Source organism: Bombus vancouverensis, chromosome 1 (genome assembly GCF_051014615.1).
Source record: "Bombus vancouverensis nearcticus chromosome 1, iyBomVanc1_principal, whole genome shotgun sequence".
In the NCBI taxonomy this organism is placed as follows: domain Eukaryota; kingdom Metazoa; phylum Arthropoda; class Insecta; order Hymenoptera; family Apidae; genus Bombus; species Bombus vancouverensis.
In genome coordinates, this window is record NC_134911.1 from 6,925,191 (window position 1) to 6,943,303 (window position 18,113).

The window sequence follows — 18,113 nt, forward strand, 5'->3', positions numbered from 1 at the left end:
ATATACAAAATAGAATATTCGTTATAGTTATATACAATGGATGGAACAAATCTCTATGTAAATTCTATTTTTTTTAGTTGTGATCATAAAAACACAAAACTGCATAAATATCCGCAGTCTATACACAACGATAATTTGAAATCTCAAATTATCTTTAAGTCCTAGTGTTTTAATACTGAATTATGAAAGAAGACAGATACGTAACATGTTTCAGGAATCATTAAGTTCTTAATACTTATATCTTCAGCATTTCAATTAGTTTTACAATTTTTATCAGTAGACAATGCACATGTTTATGTTATATATAATATATATATTATATTTTATTTATTAATTTATGGATGTATTCAAAGTACTGTATTTCCCAAGTTGTACTCACAAAGACATATTATTTATTTATTATTGTTTAGTTCGTGCCTTTCGGCTTTGGACGAACTTTCGATTTTACATCTCTTATGTTTATTTCTCTTCTTATATGCCAACCCCCCCCCCTCTTTTCCACTCTATTCTATTACACTCCCTTAATTATTCTATCTCTAAAAACTAAAACTAGAAACTACAAATTAGCAACTAATGACTAAAAACTATTGCAACTTTGGTCTGTAGCCTCCTTGCTGTGCATCCTTCCTGTCGAATCTTGCCAGTATTCTGTCCTTCCACTTCATCCTCCCTTCTAAGTACTTTGGTAATTTTTCTTTGGCTATATTTCTGTGGCATATATTATATTTGGATTCCCTTATCCTTTTCCCCTTCTCTTCTGCTCCTTTCTTTCTTTTTTCTTCTATAATTTGGTCTGCTGTCATCCTTTCTTGCTCCTCTCCTGCTTCTATCTGCGTCCCTCCCTTTCTCACCTCTTCTAGTTCCTTCTTTCTCTCTCTTGCTCTTTTCTCTTCATGGCCATTTCCCCAGTTTCTCTCTCTTTCCTTTATACACTTCTTTACTAATTCCATTTTTGATTCTAGGGCTTTCTCTTCATACCTTGCTGCTCTTTTTAATGCTTTTTCTTTTATTTCTATTATCCTGCATTCTTCCATCAATATATAATTTGGTGTTGTCATATCTAAGCCTAATATCCATTTCGCATATCTCCTTTGTACCTCTATCCAGTCTTTCTTGCATGTTCCAGCCCCATACCTCTGCTCCAAACAATACCACACTCTCTACCAGTGCTCCAAACATCTTCATTCTCCTTTTGTAGTCCTATTTGAATATTCTTTCTCCCACGCTCCATGTTTTCTTCATTGCTATTGTTCTCTCTTTATCCTGTCCTTTATCCTTATTGCTCTCTTCTCCTGTCTTGTATGTGCTTCTCATCATTTTCTGTAGTATATACCCTAGGTATCTTATCTAGTCCACCTCTTCTAATTCTTGCTCTCCCCATTTCCATTTTCTCACAAAGATATAAAATTGCACAAACGTTAGCAGTCTACTTATAACATAAAAATTATTTAAAGATTTTATACAAATAATCCTTAAATTTTTAAAAATCTTGAAATCCTAAAAAAAATTCATAAGTTTTTTTTGTAATTTTAGGTTTGGATTCGTCTTCGTGCAGCCAGTGCGTCGCGTTGCTGAAGCGTCTTGCTAAAATAGAAAGGCGTACGATAATATGCACGATACACCAACCAAGTGCGTTGCTCTTAGAGATGTTTGATGCCATTTACGCGGTTGCCGGTGGATATTGCATATATAGGGGGTCGGTTAAATCTCTGTTGCCTCATATGTCCTCGATCGGTATTGATTGCCCGCCTTACCACAACCCAGCTGACTTTCGTACGTACAGCGACATTCCTTTCGCGTCATTTTCATATTTACAGTCGAACCACACTGTATGAAATGTGCACTCTGTTCAAGGTCATCAAAGAAAAATCTATCACTACATTGTAAAACTACATACATCAAAAGATGGCATTATGGATCTCTTTTTTATTAATTATTGATTTTATTATCGTGTTTATTTCTCTTTTTACAATTTTGATATTTTATTATTTACTTTATTTTTCACCTTTTTAAATAATATTTATCTGTTATTTCTGTAATATTTCTAATATTTTACATAATGAATTCTGATAATATATGTACTGAGAATCCTATTGGCCTTGAATAGACGTTATTCATTCACAATTTTACGATGATAATAAAATTGTAATACAACTGTGCACACGTTTATTGTTACAGTTTTAGAAGTAGCGATCGGAGATTACGGTGTTACTGTGGACAAATTAGCAGCTGCTGTGGAAACAGTGTCTAAAGATGACAATAAGGCCGTTACTTACGCGATGAAATCACAGTTAGAAGGTAGTTGTAACATCTCCTTACTCACCTATATCTTTTTATATTCTCATATTTTCCACTTACTATAACTGTACATATCTATGAAGTTTCTTCTACTATAACTGTACATATGTATGAAAGTTAACTCACTCAGAGCAAACACTGGGTTAACACAATATTGTGTTTAAGTACTTTTCAGTCAATTTACATTACATATCTAATTCTTTTTTCTTTACATTGTGGCTATGAAAGAGAATTGTAAAAATTCGTGTGATAGTTTTTCGTCGATATATATTTCTTCCAAGAAACCTAGATTCTATAATAGTACGGAATTATTTAAATATTTATAACATTAGAATCACAAGAAATTGAATTATAATATTTATAATATTATGATAAACTACGTATTGTTTGGTCCTTAATCAATGTCCATTCGTAACCCCATAATTCGTTTAATTTTACAGCCCCGCCGATTTATTACGTTATTACTTCGTTTTGTTAACATAGAAAGCGCAAATGAACCACCAACACCTGCAGGATTCATCGCACAATGTTACCTACTTTATAAGAGACAATTACTTTGCCTCAAAAGAGACTACACATTATTGGTAGTACGATTGTTGTGTCACCTGTTAATTGGAATAATCTTCGGCTATCTGTACATGGGAAGCGGTTACAGAGCGAACGGTGTCCTTGCTAATTACGTTTACCTGTATGGATCGTTACTACTACTCGTTTACACGGGTAAAATGGCCGTCACACTTGCCTGTGAGTATTCACTACATTGAATTACTATTCTAAACTTTTATTATTATTAAAATCTTAAATTTGACAGAGAAGCTTTAAGTGTTTCATTCTTTTTACTGAAATAAAGCCTGGGTTTCAGTCCGAAAGTCAAATTTCTTCAGTTGTGCATAAACATATGAATTTGCATATGAACATTTTACTTATAAAATTTATACTAAGTAAGTATATGATACACTAAAATGTATGCACATATATGTATAATATAATAGTGGGATTAAGAACTAGGAAACTTTCTCCCCTAAACTACTTACCAATCTCTTTCTCAAGAGCCGTTTCTCTGTATTTCTTTTTTTTAAAATCAATGATCAATAGCTATACTAATTTGTATATATTAAGTACTTTGTTTCTTTCCTTTTTCTCAAAGTACCTGTAATTTCATTTCCATATATATAACAGGTTTTTTTTAAATTTGCCCTCTGCATATTTAACGGTTAGGCGATATGCTTTATGAACGCCGACATCGTGAAAAATTTAACACTAATCGTTCTTCTCTTGGAAGATTAGTATAGTATGTATAACCGAACTTTATAAAATTGGAACTTCACCTTTCTCATTAACCAAAATATTTAGAGGAACCAAATTCTGAAATTACTCAATTTTTTCTAATATTAACTATGACTTTTTGGAGAATTTAAAAATTATATTTAACTCAGCTACTTATTAAGAATTATCTATTAACATTTCAGTTATGAACGAGAGAGTATAATCTAATTATTGTTAAATATATTATTAGATTACTAAATAATATAATAATATTAACCCTTTGCACTCCTATGTCGAATGTGACTCTACATCAGTTTTTATCTCAGGAGCTCCTTTGTCGAGTCCCACTCGACATTCTTTCAGTCCCACCTTTTTTTGTGAAACGTGCGAAAGAAAAGTAGGATTGCATCCTGGAAATTGTTTCAAGATATATCACACACTTAAAAATTACAAAATACAACAATAGTGTAAATGAAACTGCTATTAAGTGAATTTGTTTCTTCCTTTATTTATTTAAATTGTCTTATTTTTTAGTTAAAATAAATTTCAAATAAAACACTTAAAAACGTTGGGAGCTGCTGGTAACGAAATTGAAATAAAATTCAGAATGCAAAGGGTTAAATAATTATTAAAAAGGAGTTACATAGTAACGAAGAAGAAGGAATAGCGCAGTTCAGTTTTCACGGTTTGATCCTTCCTTTAGATTGCTATAATTTCGCGCCATCAATAGGGGAAATGTAGGTCAAGGAAGCATGGTGTATGATCATATCTTAGGCTAAGTCGCAAGTCGTAATGCACAGGAGAGTTAACAGTATCTCTAGTAGCCATTCACTCCCATCGGCTATATGTATCTTTTTTGCTTGTGAAGTTACCCGATCGTGTCGACACTCCTGTTTTACCTACATATACTATATTCTTGCTTATTTAAATTGTAGCCATAAATGGTTGCCATTGCCCTAGTCTATTCAATTTATATGCTTCCTTCTTCTTCGTTTATTTTTTCTTTGCCTTTTTTTTAGAAAGCGTTTCAAGGTAGATTCGATCTAAACTACTATAATCTCTATAACGATAAAAAAAAATATCCAAAAACGATGCAATAAAAGCATCAAAATAAATTGTTCTCTGGTTTGAATTTTGAAGTTCAAAGACTATTTTGTTTCAATCTTGATTAGAGACTAATTCAATTTAGAATAATCATAACAAGTATCATACATAAAATATAACATCATAACATGTACATAATGTACAAAATTACACAAACTAGAATACTCGTTATAATATCTAGCATGTGAAACAAATCTCTGCATAAATCCAATTTTTTTAATTGCGTTTGTAAAAAATATAATCAAAGTAATTATAATTTCAATTTGTATTTAAGACTTGCATATATGTACTCAAAATATGATATGAATTTATAGTGTTTGAATTACTTTTAGTTCCACAAGAAATGCGGATACTCAGCAGGGAACACTTTAATCGGTGGTATGGGCTAGCACCGTACTATATCAGTCTACTGCTCGTCGAAATACCGTTTCAAGCAGCTTGTGCAGCGACCTATTTAACTGTGAGTTACTGGTTAACAGGGCAACCCATAGAAACTCCTCGCATAATTTCTTTCATGGTTGTCAGCATAGCCGCTAGTTTAACAGCTCAAGCATGGGGTTTTTTTATTGGCGCGACCACGCCAGTGAAGGTGTGTATTATTATAGTGGCCATATGAAATATTTTAATAATATGACAATAGCCATATAAGATTTTTTTTTTTAATATTTATTAAAATTACTTTCTTTCGTTTGTTTGGAACTACATTACACATAAATAATCCATGAGGAATAAAAGGCTCTCTTTCTTATGCAGTATATGGATGTTATGCGAACATAGATGCGCAAAATCTAGACTATCGATTTTTCAAAGCTTGTTAAAATATAGTTCCTAAAATTTACGATGTATTGAGTTTGATTAATTCGTTACGCAATATTAATCTTTACAATAATATCTTGAAATATTTAAGAGTGCTATTGTTGGATAAATATTAAGAGGAAGGGAAATCTTTATTGATAGCTTATGCATCGTTTTATTATGCAAATTTCTCAATATTTCTGAAAACCAAAGTAAAAGATATAAGAGGTATTCTTTTTAAAAAGAGGATTTTAATATTCAATCTTTTTCTGTTTCTAGATCGCGGTATTCGCAGGACCCATAATTGCAGTGTTATTTTCCGTATTCGGGTTCTGTATTCGATACATGGATACGCCACAGATGTTCCGATGGATGTTTCATATATCATACTTTCGCGCTAGTTTCCACAGCCTGTTACACACTGTCTACGGTTTCGATCGGATGGACTTGAAATGTGACGACTTCTATTGTCATTATAAGAAACCAACACAATTCCTTAAAGAAATGGAGATAGTCAACATAAGCGTCGCGAACAATCTCATTTTAATTATTGGTATCGGCGTCTTAATGCATTTATTAACTGCCAGTGCTCTCTGGTGCAAGCTTAACAGAAGATAAGAACTACTTATTTCCTATCTTTGATATTTCAATATCGTTATCAGCCAATTATATGCGATCTTCTTTACCATAGAAGATAGCGCTGAAAGACTTCCTTCAAGGCCTTGTAGGAACGGATCGAAAAACGTTGAATTTTTTGTATCAAGAACTATAGAAATTATCTATTAAACGTTTATGAAGTAAATTCTTTTGTACTGTACTTATGAATTGTACAAAAATTGTGTTGATATCTTAACATTTGAAAACGTGTAAAAATTATGGATTAGTTGTCGATGGCAATGTATGAACTTAATCGTACTATTAGCAAGTAGAGTTTCTGAATATAGATGTATCGCTACACGTTATTCAATAATTATCACATTACTCCGTGATTGCCGGGATTATTACCTTATTGTACGTCTTTTTTATCGGATCTCTTATATCAGAGACTTTCGTAGGAAATGAGTCACGAAAGCTTTAAAATGTACTGTAGTCTCGAATACCTTTAAGAGTTACATAAATGTAATGTAGGATGCACATAATAGCTAAGAAAAAATTCTATTTTTTTATCACGTTTTCATATATTACAATGTTATTGATAGTCTAATGGTATTGATAATTAGATTGCAGATTTTTATGCGTTCATACAGAACTTAAAAATGCGAAATGTATACATAATATACAAAAATACATAAATATTTAAAATATAGTACTCATCGTAATCTTCAGTAGATGAAATAAATTATATTAGATTTTATTTCTTGTATTCATAAAAGTATAAATTTGCATAAAAACTCGAGATCTATTGATGATAGTATATTAAATCATTCAATATACTACTTATATGCTACGATTAAAAATAAAATCAACGGTCTATGTTAGGTGTAATTATTGCACTGTTTACGATACGATTAATTTGAAAAATTAATCGAGAATCAAGCAAGTTATCAATTTGAAACATTGAAAGTGATATTGGAACATTAACAAAAATTAAGCACTTGGTTATACTAAAAGTATATGACATTATAGAAATTATAATATTAAGATCAGGGCATTGTTTATATCATTTTCCAGTCAGTAGGCGATGGTTTCAAAAAGTTACCGTGTGCTTATTTTGCTTACAGCGGACTAGAAAAATTGTTGGATTAATTCCTCAGAAAACGTCACGTCTTTTTTTCTATTTTTATTATAACAGATGTAACTATTCTCTGTGATATATTTGTTAGACATTTCCATAACTTTACATAAATAGCAGTGTGTAAATGTAATTTTATGTAAATTAAAAATCTAGAATTAATTCGTAAGAATAAATCGTGACAATTTTAGATGTTTATTGAAAAATATATTCCTATTACAAAATATTTGATCTGTATCAATATTGAAATCGGAAGTTTCAATTATATTTTTCACTATTTCAACACTCCTATACTGTATTTATTATTTGTATAAATATCTTTACTTGCGGAAGGATAAGTTATTAATTTATATATGATATTATACAATAAGAAATAAAACTGTTTATGAATAGGTTCTGTCTATTATTCATTAACTTCTACAACAATACTTATCTTACTTATTTACAATTACATCACAATAAAAAAATGTCTGAACTTTTCCTCATAGCAAGTGGAGATAAACAGAATTAAACAAAATGTTACAATCGAAATCTGCATTTTTTTTATGTTAAAAAGAAAAACTAATAGTGATGTAGAAAGAAAAAGGGCTATTTTATATATTTAGTTTTTATTTTACGTTGTGTATCCAATCTGTTTCTATACTCGGATACATTATTAATTTTTTTTCTTGCATTAATATCATATACAGATAAAACACTAATACATTTCCCCTAATCTATCTTAATTGATATCATAAAGTGATCAGGGGAAAAGTGATGATTTCCTTTCGCATAAATTACGTAAGTTTAAGACAAAACTATAGCTCGTCTCACGCGGGCGCACGCACATATCTTTGATTTCAGAGTTAAATGAAATCTTTACAGGAAACGAATTTCAAGAGATCATATGAATACCAACAACTCCATAACAAATTTCTTCTACAAATATACATACAGATATATCTTATGATTACTGTTGTGTGTAGTGTTCACTATATTAAGAACATGATACAATCAAACAAAACATACAAGAAAAACATGAAAAAAACATACCGTCATAAGAAACCATACTAAAACGATGCAAGAGTATCGATAGCATGCTTTTAACGTGAATAAAAAATAAGAATAGATTTTCATGGCGATAATACACTCTTCCGTGTTATAAATGTTTATTGAACAATCTTATAATGAACACACACAATCAAGTACTGTGATTTATTAATGATACTCTTCTAAAGCAAAAAAGATAATTCACATGACTTGCCACGTTAAAGGGATCAATAGTCGTCACAGAAAAATTTAAAAAATTTTTAGTTATATTTTTAATTCGCTAAACATTTCTGTAATCAACAGAAATACATTATTAATTTCTATAACGTGAATGAATCAAGGATTATGTATTCGTAAACATCTTATGTAAAAATTGTACTTTAAGGAAATACATCGCACACTGAATTTTTAGGGGTAATTTGTTATATTTTTCAGTATGATAATTTATATATCATATATCATACACATTTGTTATTTATAAAAATTTTACAGAATAAATATGACATGACAAAATACAAAAGGAACTATACATTAAACATATATTCGCAAATAACTACTGAACCCTTCTAACAGTGGTTTATTATAATGAACGCCTTTAAATACAGTTCTACACACGCATTTAGTGACGCATTACAATTTAACATGATCTTTACCAAGATATATGCAATGCAAATCTCTGAAATATTCAATTTTCGATTACTTCTATCCATAAAACAAAGTAAAAAATTCTTTTTCAATTACGAGATTTTATACGAGACTCGCCGCTTAAAAACTTTTCAATCCTATGCATATTCTGCAAATATATACAGAAGTATATAGCATAAAATTTATTATTTCTTCTTTAATGCTTAAGAATTTGCTGAATGACATCATCCTGTCTTTAATAATCTGTCGAATACAATAAATCATTCTAACTGCGTGTAAATACAAGAGAACAAGAAAAACACTATGCTTTCTTTTCATTTTGCGTAACAAATTCTGAATTTGTATTAGTTCGTTACTAGTTAGTTATACTAGTTACATGATAAATAGTTAAAAACGAAGCTGCTTTAATTATAGCCATGAATGAATGAAACGTGTCGAAGGGAGGTGTAATTTGTAACACTGTGGTTTCCTTAATATCTTTCTTTTCTCGAAGAGATATTGTAACATCAATATTGAACTTCTTTTTCATTCGACAATATTGGAGTATAATTTATTGATCTTTATTACAACGAATCCAATCAATAAACTATGGCATACTTAAAAATAAGAGAGACATTAAAAAAACAGCGAAACGAAACAGAAAGAAAGAATAAAACGAAGAGAAATAAGATAACGAGACGAAAATGAAGAAAAGTAAAAATTTATCAAATTTGGTCTGTTCTTAACAACGTATACGTTTAGAAAAGACCAAATGATTAGGTACAATTGTTTCGTATATGGTATGTACAATAAATTGATTATTTGTCTCTATTGATTATTTACAACGAATCGTATATAATTTTTCGTTCTAATCACAATGTTTCGACTGTTTCACCTTTCTTTGCACCTCCGATTCATCCTCCGTGCCATACAGATGATACCGGTGCTTCATTTCGGTCGCAACAGACTTCAATAAAAATCAATCGAAACAATAAAAAGTCAACATAAGTTTGTGATAAAGGAATAAAATTATAGATAAAACATAAAACGACAGAAATAAAAAAAAGTCAGGTGAATCGTATAAAAAAAGAATCCTATTTCTAAAAATCCTACCAGAGTATTCACGGCGGAATAAATTAGTTTGTCACTAAACTCACCAAACGTGACCGAACTCTTTTTGGCATATCTTCCTGTAAGCTGTATATGTCGTTTCGCTTCAATGGAAGTTGGGAACCATCCTCAAAAATTACCTAAAATTAAAAACGTTAATAATATCATATAATGATAAGATTTAAAAATGTTATTAATAAAAATTAATATTACGATACTTTTTTTAGAATTATGAATTACTTACAGTATACATGATCCGGTGATTTGTACCTTCGAAAATACCATTGTACATGTTGCCATCTGTCCACTTCACAACAACTGCAGCTCCTTGTTGTGGTGGATTTCCAGGATCGTAATTCTGTTAAGAAGAATAAAATTCTACTTTAAGATAAAATTCATATAGAAAATGAAATTAGAGTGTACAATAAGAACTTACCATAATATCCGATGGATATAAATCATCGCTGAAACTGTCATCATTGAACGTCACCATATAAAATAAAGTATCATGTATGGAATCTACTTTGGCCTTATAATATCGTGTATTTCGATGCTTTGCCCAAACAGTTTCTCCTTGTCGAAGCGGTGGTATCTTTTCTTTTCCATCGTCATGTCCGTCACACGTTACCTATACATAACCCCCATTATAATTTCAACATAGTTTCACATATATTTGATTTTTACACATATATACTAGTAGAACTCTATTTATTGGAACGAAATTTTATGTAATGACCGATTAACTGAACTTTTGGTAGTTGAATTTACTTATGTAAACGTGAGCTTCTATTATGTAAACGAAAAATTATAGATCGTGAGGAAAATTGATGAGCTCGTATTATATGAACTCTAATTATATAAATTATTTGTCCCCCAACAAATTCAAATAAATATAGTTCTACTGTATATTGTTTATATATTATATATATTATACCCTTATTCTCTGTGATGTATATACCTGAAGTTCAGGTGAATTGTATACGGGAATCGTAAACGTAGCGCCAGAGACGAGACCACAAGACGGATGAAACAGATTGCTACAGTGACTACATTTAAGACATGCGCCATCCTTCTGCCCACAATAACAACATTGTTGTTTAACATTATCTGGTTTGATAGTCAATACGTTAATGGGGTCCTTATTTATAGCATCCTTAAAAGTGACTCCAGGTAATAAAAGAGCGCATAGTATGTGTGCCCAATTACCATCGCTGGTTCGCTTAAGAGCTCCTCCCCGCATAGGACACAAACAACACATCTACGTAATGGTGAAAAGTAATTAGAAAGTTTGTTAAGAACAGAAACAAGACTATGGTTATCCCCAGCGACTTTCAACATTTTTTATCATACATAAATTAATTACTAAAATTTTGCGGTATATATTTGCAGATTGAAGACAGAGCATTCATGCCGGACAGCTATTGTTTTAGTCAGTTTTTTATTTGACAATCTAAGGGAAATGAGGTCAGTGATTCTAGCCAAATAGTAAGGCATTGCATGTTTTAAAAATTCATGGTATACCTATGGACATCGCATGGAACACTAATTAAAAATCGTTGACTGCAACCATAGTCTACCTATACAAAATGGAAATTCCACAGATACGCACCACTTGTGTTTTACCAGCCTTGCACTTATCGCAAGCCCAATTTCGTAAATCTGTAGGTAATACAGTGATTCCATAACAGGAGGCATGAACCGTGACATGACACTCTCTACAACGTAAAATCTTATCATTTTCCGGTTCAACCATTTGTTCTTTTGAGTTGGCAACGAATATATTCGCAGATACCTAAAAAAAAAAAACGTTTCTATAATATTTCTTCTAGGTATTTGTATTGTCAAATGAAGAGAAACTCTACTTACCCATATCGGTGAACTCTCTGGTAAAACGGTGGGCTTACAATATTTCCAGTCTGGTGGCATTAACCTGCCGTGTCCATTACAACTTGAGGTAAACGGTGCGCAAATGGCACAGTGAGATATTTGAGCACTCCAATAATCATTGAATGCTTTTAGTAAATCATTATTTGGAACGGTAGGATACAACATGTCCGATATATGTCCTGGTACCATTGATACACGATGAGACACCAAAGGTGATTGATCCACAGAGCACGTAACTATATTTGACTCCTCCAAATTCGACGTTGCTGCAACCATTTTCATCTCAGTGGATTCTTTTTTTCTAGTGGTTGCTTTCTTCAATTTTTCTTTTAATTTCCGTCTCGAACTCGTTAACTGCTTCAATGGTAGTGAACTGGTACTCTCCAAACTCTTTTCTATATTCTGAGGTTGCAGTTGATCATCGACTACTTTTACGTTTGAAAATTGTTCCTCCTGTTGCGAGGGTGAAACAGTAATTGATTTTTGAGAATCTTGTAAGTCCGTGCTGGAATGATTTGTAGTGTACTGTGTACCAGTATCTAATGTCGTGATATTTATATTTTTGCTAATAACTTCCAATGAACTGTCCACCTGCGTCGATACGGTCTTTACATTGCTAACGATCGTACCTGTGCTCTTAAAGATCTTGTTACAGATTTCTTCCTTTTGATTAATTGGCTTTTTTATAAATAACTGATCTTGCGATTTTGGTATAATCTTCACGAAGGAACTAGCCGTACTTGGAACGGAAGTAGAGGTCTGTAAATATTTTTTGTTAAAATCGATCATCATCGAGGGCTGAGAATTTAATGCAATGTTTGTGCATTTTGAAGTTGTGGTCAAAAAGAACGTATTGTTGCCCGATAAATTTAACGGGGAAGACGAAACAGAGACTTCAGGTATTTCTGCGTTCGTAACTGTTGAAGGAACTTGCTTGTCGTCTCTTATATCCTTCAAGAAGAACACGCTGTTATTACTAGTAGACGGTTGCCAAAATTTGGTTGCTATCATCTTCGATGTATCCGTAGAAGATCTTTTTCCTAATGGTTGTGCCAAAATTGTATTTTTGGTAAAAATACCTTCCAATCGTGGTATCTGAATAGCGCATGGAGTTACAGATTTTGAAACTTTCACGCGTTTCGTTCCGTTCCCTTCTTCTTGAGATGTTTCCTTCTGTAAAATCGGTGGCTTAGAGAAATTAGTGTTTAAAAACATTATGCTTGGTCCCGAGAGTTTAGGTTCTTGTGATTTGGCGATAGGCCAATTCTTTGGTGAAATTACTATGCTTTTGGGTGGTACATGAGTATCGCTCTCTGCTCCAATAGATTTCTCAGTGCTAACCTTTGGAGATACTTTGGTCGCTGGTATATTATATGCTGATTTCAGCACACTCAACCTAGGAGCTTTTATGATGTTTTTTTTCGAGTAATTAAGTATCGACCTTTCACTTATAATCGTTCCTACACTTTTACAGCTGGTGTAAATGCCAGGTTTCGTTTCTTGTATAGTGATCTGAGTATCCCCACTGATGAATTCAGATTCCACAGCTTTGTCAATTTTGTTAGCAGCTTTCACTTGATTTAAAGAAATATTCTTCAATGGAATTTGCTTAGAAAATGATGGCTTTATTGTAACTATGCTATCTTTTTTTGTACTCTTCGCATACAAATTTACTTGCTGTTCCACATCATCTTCTAAAATCTCCATTTCTTTTGTATCTCTATATGTAGGAATTGCAACTTGACTGCTATTTGTAATATTTATAACATTCTTCTCTTTGATGGGACTCATGTTAGTATCGTTATCAGCAAAAGTCGTCGTTCCTGATATATGGTTAGTGGTTTCTTTATTAATTGTTGAGGATTTGTGTAAATTAAGACTTGGCATAGCCATAAGTTTCCGTTGTACGTCGGCGTCAGACACATCCAAAGGCTCGTTGGTATCGAAAATAGACACATTCAAACTTTTACGTTTAGTTTTATTTATGTTCTTTGATTTAATCTTCTTTGGCTCTCCACACTTCGAATGTTTTTTCTTCTTTTTCACTGGTTTATCAGTGGTGTCCGAAAAATCAGATTCTTCTTCTATTTTTATGCTTCCAACGATATCGTCACTTGTTATAATGACGTTGGAACTACCTGGAACTACATCGCTTCCTAATTGAGCACTTTGCTCCGCAGGAGGCAAGAAGTTATAGCTTTCGTCTACTTCCTCTTTTATTTCAGTCTTTACTGTAACTTCATCAGTAATACTTTTGTTGTAATCTTTCTTGGACTTTGATTTATTTTTATCCGCATTCCTCTTCTTCCTTTTTCTACTCTTTTTACGATTGTAACCGTCATCGTATACAGAAGCCTCATCTACATCTACCAAAGAAGTTATTTATTAAATTAAGTAAAAAGATGAGATCAGAAGAAAATTAAAATAGATTAAAAGAAAATAATCAATATTTTCTATATATACATAAGAATTTAATGGACAAACATGAACATATATTGAGACCAAAAGACTCGATCATAATAAATAGGATAGGTCTTTTACCCATTTCTCCTGCTTTCAGCCATATATCTTCTAAAACTTCCAACTGTTGTTCATCTGGTTGATCATATGCTTCTTCCAATTCTAAATCTTGTAACACTTTCTTAACATCTGGTGGAATATCAGAACGGTTTACTAATTCTTCCATGTCAACATCCGGATTTGTTGCCATTATATTCTTCTTTTTATGTATAGTGTGTCGTTTATTTTTTGGAGCAGCGTTCAAGTAACTTTGTGGTAATTGACCATTGCTACTATTACTACATAGAAGATCCATTTGAGAAGGCATAGGTGCGGCTGTTTGTTTAGGATCTTCAGGATGAGGACCTATATCTTCTCCGCGTAACCATAATTCATACCTATAATATATCATACCAAATTAATTTTCTTAATCTCTCTTAAAGATGGCAAAATCTATAGATTTTACTTGACTTTTTTTGTAAAAACTTGTTCCTACCTTTCTGGTTGAAAACGTTTCACGAATGTGTCCATAGATATCTTAACCATATCTTTACTACAGGTACATTGTATAGCCCTTTTACCATATTCTACCCATCGTGGTGCAGCGAAATTCGTGGATTCAGCGCAGTTGAATCCATGATTGAAACCCGCATGGTATCCATAAGGGAAAGTGATCATAATTTCTCCAGCTTCTTGCGTTATCTAAAAGATGAAAAGAAAGATGTTAAGTCTAATTTTTATCTCTATACTAACTATTTTAAACAATTTTTGGGGTACATAAATAATTAAAACTTACTTTATTGTATGGAATAGAATGTTGCTTCAATATTTGAGGAGAAATGAGAGACATTTTATGACGTAGAAAAGCCCGACAACTTTGATAACTTGATGGGAAGTAAAAACTAGCTAGTCTCTCTAATCGTCTGCCATGTTCTGGTGGTATAGCATACCATGTTTTTGGAGCTCCAAAATGTAAATAATTTATCGAATACAAATCCATATCCTCTGTATGCCAGGCAAATGTAGTTTTCCACATCCCAAAATACAAGTATGCTGTATTAACACCATCGATAGATATACCATAATCTTTATTCACATAATCAAGTATTGTTCCCAAATGATTAATATTCCACTCTTTCACATCTGGATCGGTTAACGAGCCAGATACATCTGCCCCATATATAGGTGCAACATATGTTATATTCTTCCAGTACTTCCTCTCTAAATCTTCGTAATCAAAGTGACGAGGAGTATTATACCGTTCAGAGTTAGCCAATTTCCTATATTCTTTAACAGTCATTGATTTCTTCTGTATGTTAATTTGCTGATAAAGGCCTTGTTTGCCAGTTACTACCTGGCAAATTGGTGCAGGAATTGTGAGATCCATATCATCCAAGTTATAGCCTCTTTTTCTTGGGATCCACTCAACCGGAGGAATTACTTTCGCTAAGCCAGCCTTATGAGCTCCTTTGCTTTCCATGTATTCCACATACTTGGTAAAATCTTTGAACTCTTCGTATGTGGGTCTAAAGACCTGGATACGGGGAGTTCCCCGTGAGGTGTTGCTAACCATTTTTTCCTCAATTTATTCTACTGAAAAGGAAAAAAATGTGAATCTTTTATATTTTATGACATTTTTCGAATTAGTTGATTCAATTAAAGCTTTTATATTAGTATTAAATATTAAACTAAAACATACGAATGTATTATGGCTACTCATAAATATGTATTATTATAGACAAAATATATGATGTAATCTTCCAAATAATTCATTCAGAAATTTGCAAAAACCTGAATCATAAATGTATTGTATAAATAAAACTGTAAGAATCATGACATATAAACATAAAACCAAAACACAGTTTCGGGACGTACGTTCCGGTTATTTAACAATAAACAAACATTTACAAAACAGACTAACATAGTACTACAAGTACGGGAAAATGTTATGAATCTTTTCTGTTCATTGATGTTTTCGCAAACAACAACATTCAAAAACGGGAAGTAAAAAACGAAGTACTATATTTTTGAGACGATACGTGCCGGAGATGCATAAACAAAATGGATGGTATCTATTGTCAAGAAATTCTTCTTAAAATAACTTCTCTACGACTTTCTGTTAGTTTTCAGGAAATGGATTGATACATCATTAAACACCAAAAAGTAACTTATGTTAATGATTTGTATCATATGTTTGATTCTTAAAAAGGGATTTTCACCTAAGGATAGCCGTGTTCACGAAATCTCGTGTTGGCAGATATGTATATTGACCGACACAAATCAACGTGTTTCTAGGTTGTACGATCTTTTTACAGCGTCGTTAAACACGATGTGCTACTTACATCAAAATTGGACGTTAAAAATCATCTTTTCTGTATAAACACCATGTTCATCCAAATATTGTGGTGGATTTTACTATTTGACACATCAACCGCTATGCCCCGCGCGTCTCATGCAACTAATAAAGATGGCATTCACTGCTCTATAAGTTTGGGACGCTAGAACAACAGCGCATGCGCGCCAAGCGGGAAATTTGAATTTTTGCATTTTGTCACGTACGTAAAGCTTTATCGAAATTTTCACACAAATTTTGTATTAAATACATTCAAAACGATATATTTATTCTTTCTGTGGATGTTTTTAAATTATAGATATAAATGACAGCGTTAGAAATGTTGGAAATTAATAAATGTATTATACTTTGTAATAATGGAAACGAAATATCTCATTAAAACATATTGGTTTATTAATGTTTATAATTGTAGAAATAGAAAACAGGTAATTTTCAATGTTTATCACAATTTATTGAATATGTACAGTTACAAATTTTATATACATTTACAATAAAGTTATAGTTCTGTTTCATATCTTTGACATGTGTATATAGTGCTTAGATGTTTAGATATATTTATATGTTTATATTTTATGTAATTTATTTCATTAATTTCATTAATGTAACATTAATCGATACACAAAATAAACGTTCTGAATAAATTTAAATACGTTCATCTAAATAAATGTTTTGATGTTAGTAAATCGCACTCCTATTAAGAAGCTAAAAATTAAAAAAAAAGTTTGATAAGAAAATAATAAATACATAACATGTTTTGTTTTATATTCTTTTATTGATCCATTTTGTTCTACTACTACGAAATTCTATTACTATCCATTCTATTCTATTGCTCTGACAAAATAATATAAAAAAAAGAATGTTGTTACGTCCTGTAACTCAAACAAGACCAAGATGGTCAACAGGAACAACAATAATCCCAAGGAACCATTAATTGCCTTTTCGCCTGTCGAGGCCCTTAATTTATACAATACATTCTTCAAGTCGAGACGTTCCTTAGGGTTATGACTCATCATTGTAAACACGGGAAAAGCAGGTTTTCCGTTACTCGAAGGCCACTTCCACCCGAGAGCGACCGTTGGTAGGTGATGGCCAGTATCTGTCATTAGTTTCCCTTCTCGACATTATCTTCGCCGATCGTCACTTGCTATCAACACACTTTAACTTGCTATTCACTCTTCGGTAAGAACATTATAAATCTCTTCGGTCGTAACACTCATAAACACGTACATCATTCAAAAGTTGTTGGAAATAAATAGTGATATTTAAACTGTGAACCCAGTGTTAAAATCATTCAAACTACCTCTATTATGTTAACCGAAATAAGGGATCGGCTGATTTATGGTGGTGACGTATCCAGACGAGAACTTACGATTCTCGTTGACGCATTATACTGCGAACGCGTCTCCGTGAATACGG

At 32.0% G+C, this 18,113-nt stretch overlaps 2 protein-coding genes across 4 annotated transcripts in view; one reads left to right on the plus strand and one right to left on the minus strand.

Annotated features, from left to right (window-relative positions):
• The window catches only part of LOC117160671 (ATP-binding cassette sub-family G member 1), a 35,485-nt gene extending 27,898 nt beyond the window's left edge, over positions 1 to 7,587 (plus strand). Inside the window, exons 6-10 of the mRNA XM_033341585.2 lie at positions 1,534 to 1,773; positions 2,179 to 2,298; positions 2,782 to 3,042; positions 5,001 to 5,257; positions 5,743 to 7,587. Of these exons, the coding sequence (XP_033197476.1) occupies positions 1,534 to 1,773; positions 2,179 to 2,298; positions 2,782 to 3,042; positions 5,001 to 5,257; positions 5,743 to 6,081 (1,217 nt within the window). The 3' untranslated portion in view covers positions 6,082 to 7,587. The remainder of the gene's footprint in view (positions 1 to 1,533; positions 1,774 to 2,178; positions 2,299 to 2,781; positions 3,043 to 5,000; positions 5,258 to 5,742) is intronic.
• Positions 7,588 to 9,553: 1,966 nt separating this feature from the next.
• LOC117160662 (lysine-specific demethylase 4A) lies at positions 9,554 to 16,808 on the minus strand. Of its 3 annotated transcripts, none has more exons than XM_076627950.1 (11): positions 16,687 to 16,808; positions 15,141 to 15,934; positions 14,841 to 15,046; positions 14,387 to 14,742; positions 11,825 to 14,211; positions 11,568 to 11,750; positions 10,893 to 11,216; positions 10,395 to 10,586; positions 10,203 to 10,316; positions 10,006 to 10,098; positions 9,554 to 9,815 (listed from the first exon to the last, which is right to left on the minus strand). In XM_076627950.1, the coding sequence occupies exons 2-11, from the start codon at positions 15,915 to 15,917 to the stop codon at positions 9,717 to 9,719; spliced, it is 4,731 nt and encodes a 1,576-aa protein (XP_076484065.1). In that variant the 5' UTR covers positions 15,918 to 15,934; positions 16,687 to 16,808; the 3' UTR covers positions 9,554 to 9,716. The 3 variants fall into 3 exon arrangements, with proteins under 3 accessions (XP_076484065.1, XP_033197454.1, XP_076484062.1); XM_033341563.2 differs by having other exon boundaries at positions 10,917 to 11,216; positions 15,141 to 15,937; positions 16,687 to 16,804; XM_076627947.1 differs by having other exon boundaries at positions 15,141 to 15,937; positions 16,687 to 16,804.
• Between the last annotated feature and the right edge of the window lie 1,305 nt (positions 16,809 to 18,113).

What these genes read in the sequence shown, in the direction of transcription:
- LOC117160662 (XM_076627950.1), bottom strand. Translation starts at nt 15,917, where the DNA reads ATGGTTAGCAACACCTCACGGGGAACTCCCCGTATCCAGGTCTTTAGA. An exon ending in CAGAGAGTTCACCGATATGG is followed by an intron (nt 11,751 to 11,824) that starts GTAAGTAGAGTT and finishes TTTTTTTTTTAG; the next exon opens with GTATCTGCGAATATATTCGT. An exon ending in TATATCCATCGGATATTATG is followed by an intron (nt 10,317 to 10,394) that starts GTAAGTTCTTAT and finishes TCTTCTTAACAG; the next exon opens with AATTACGATCCTGGAAATCC.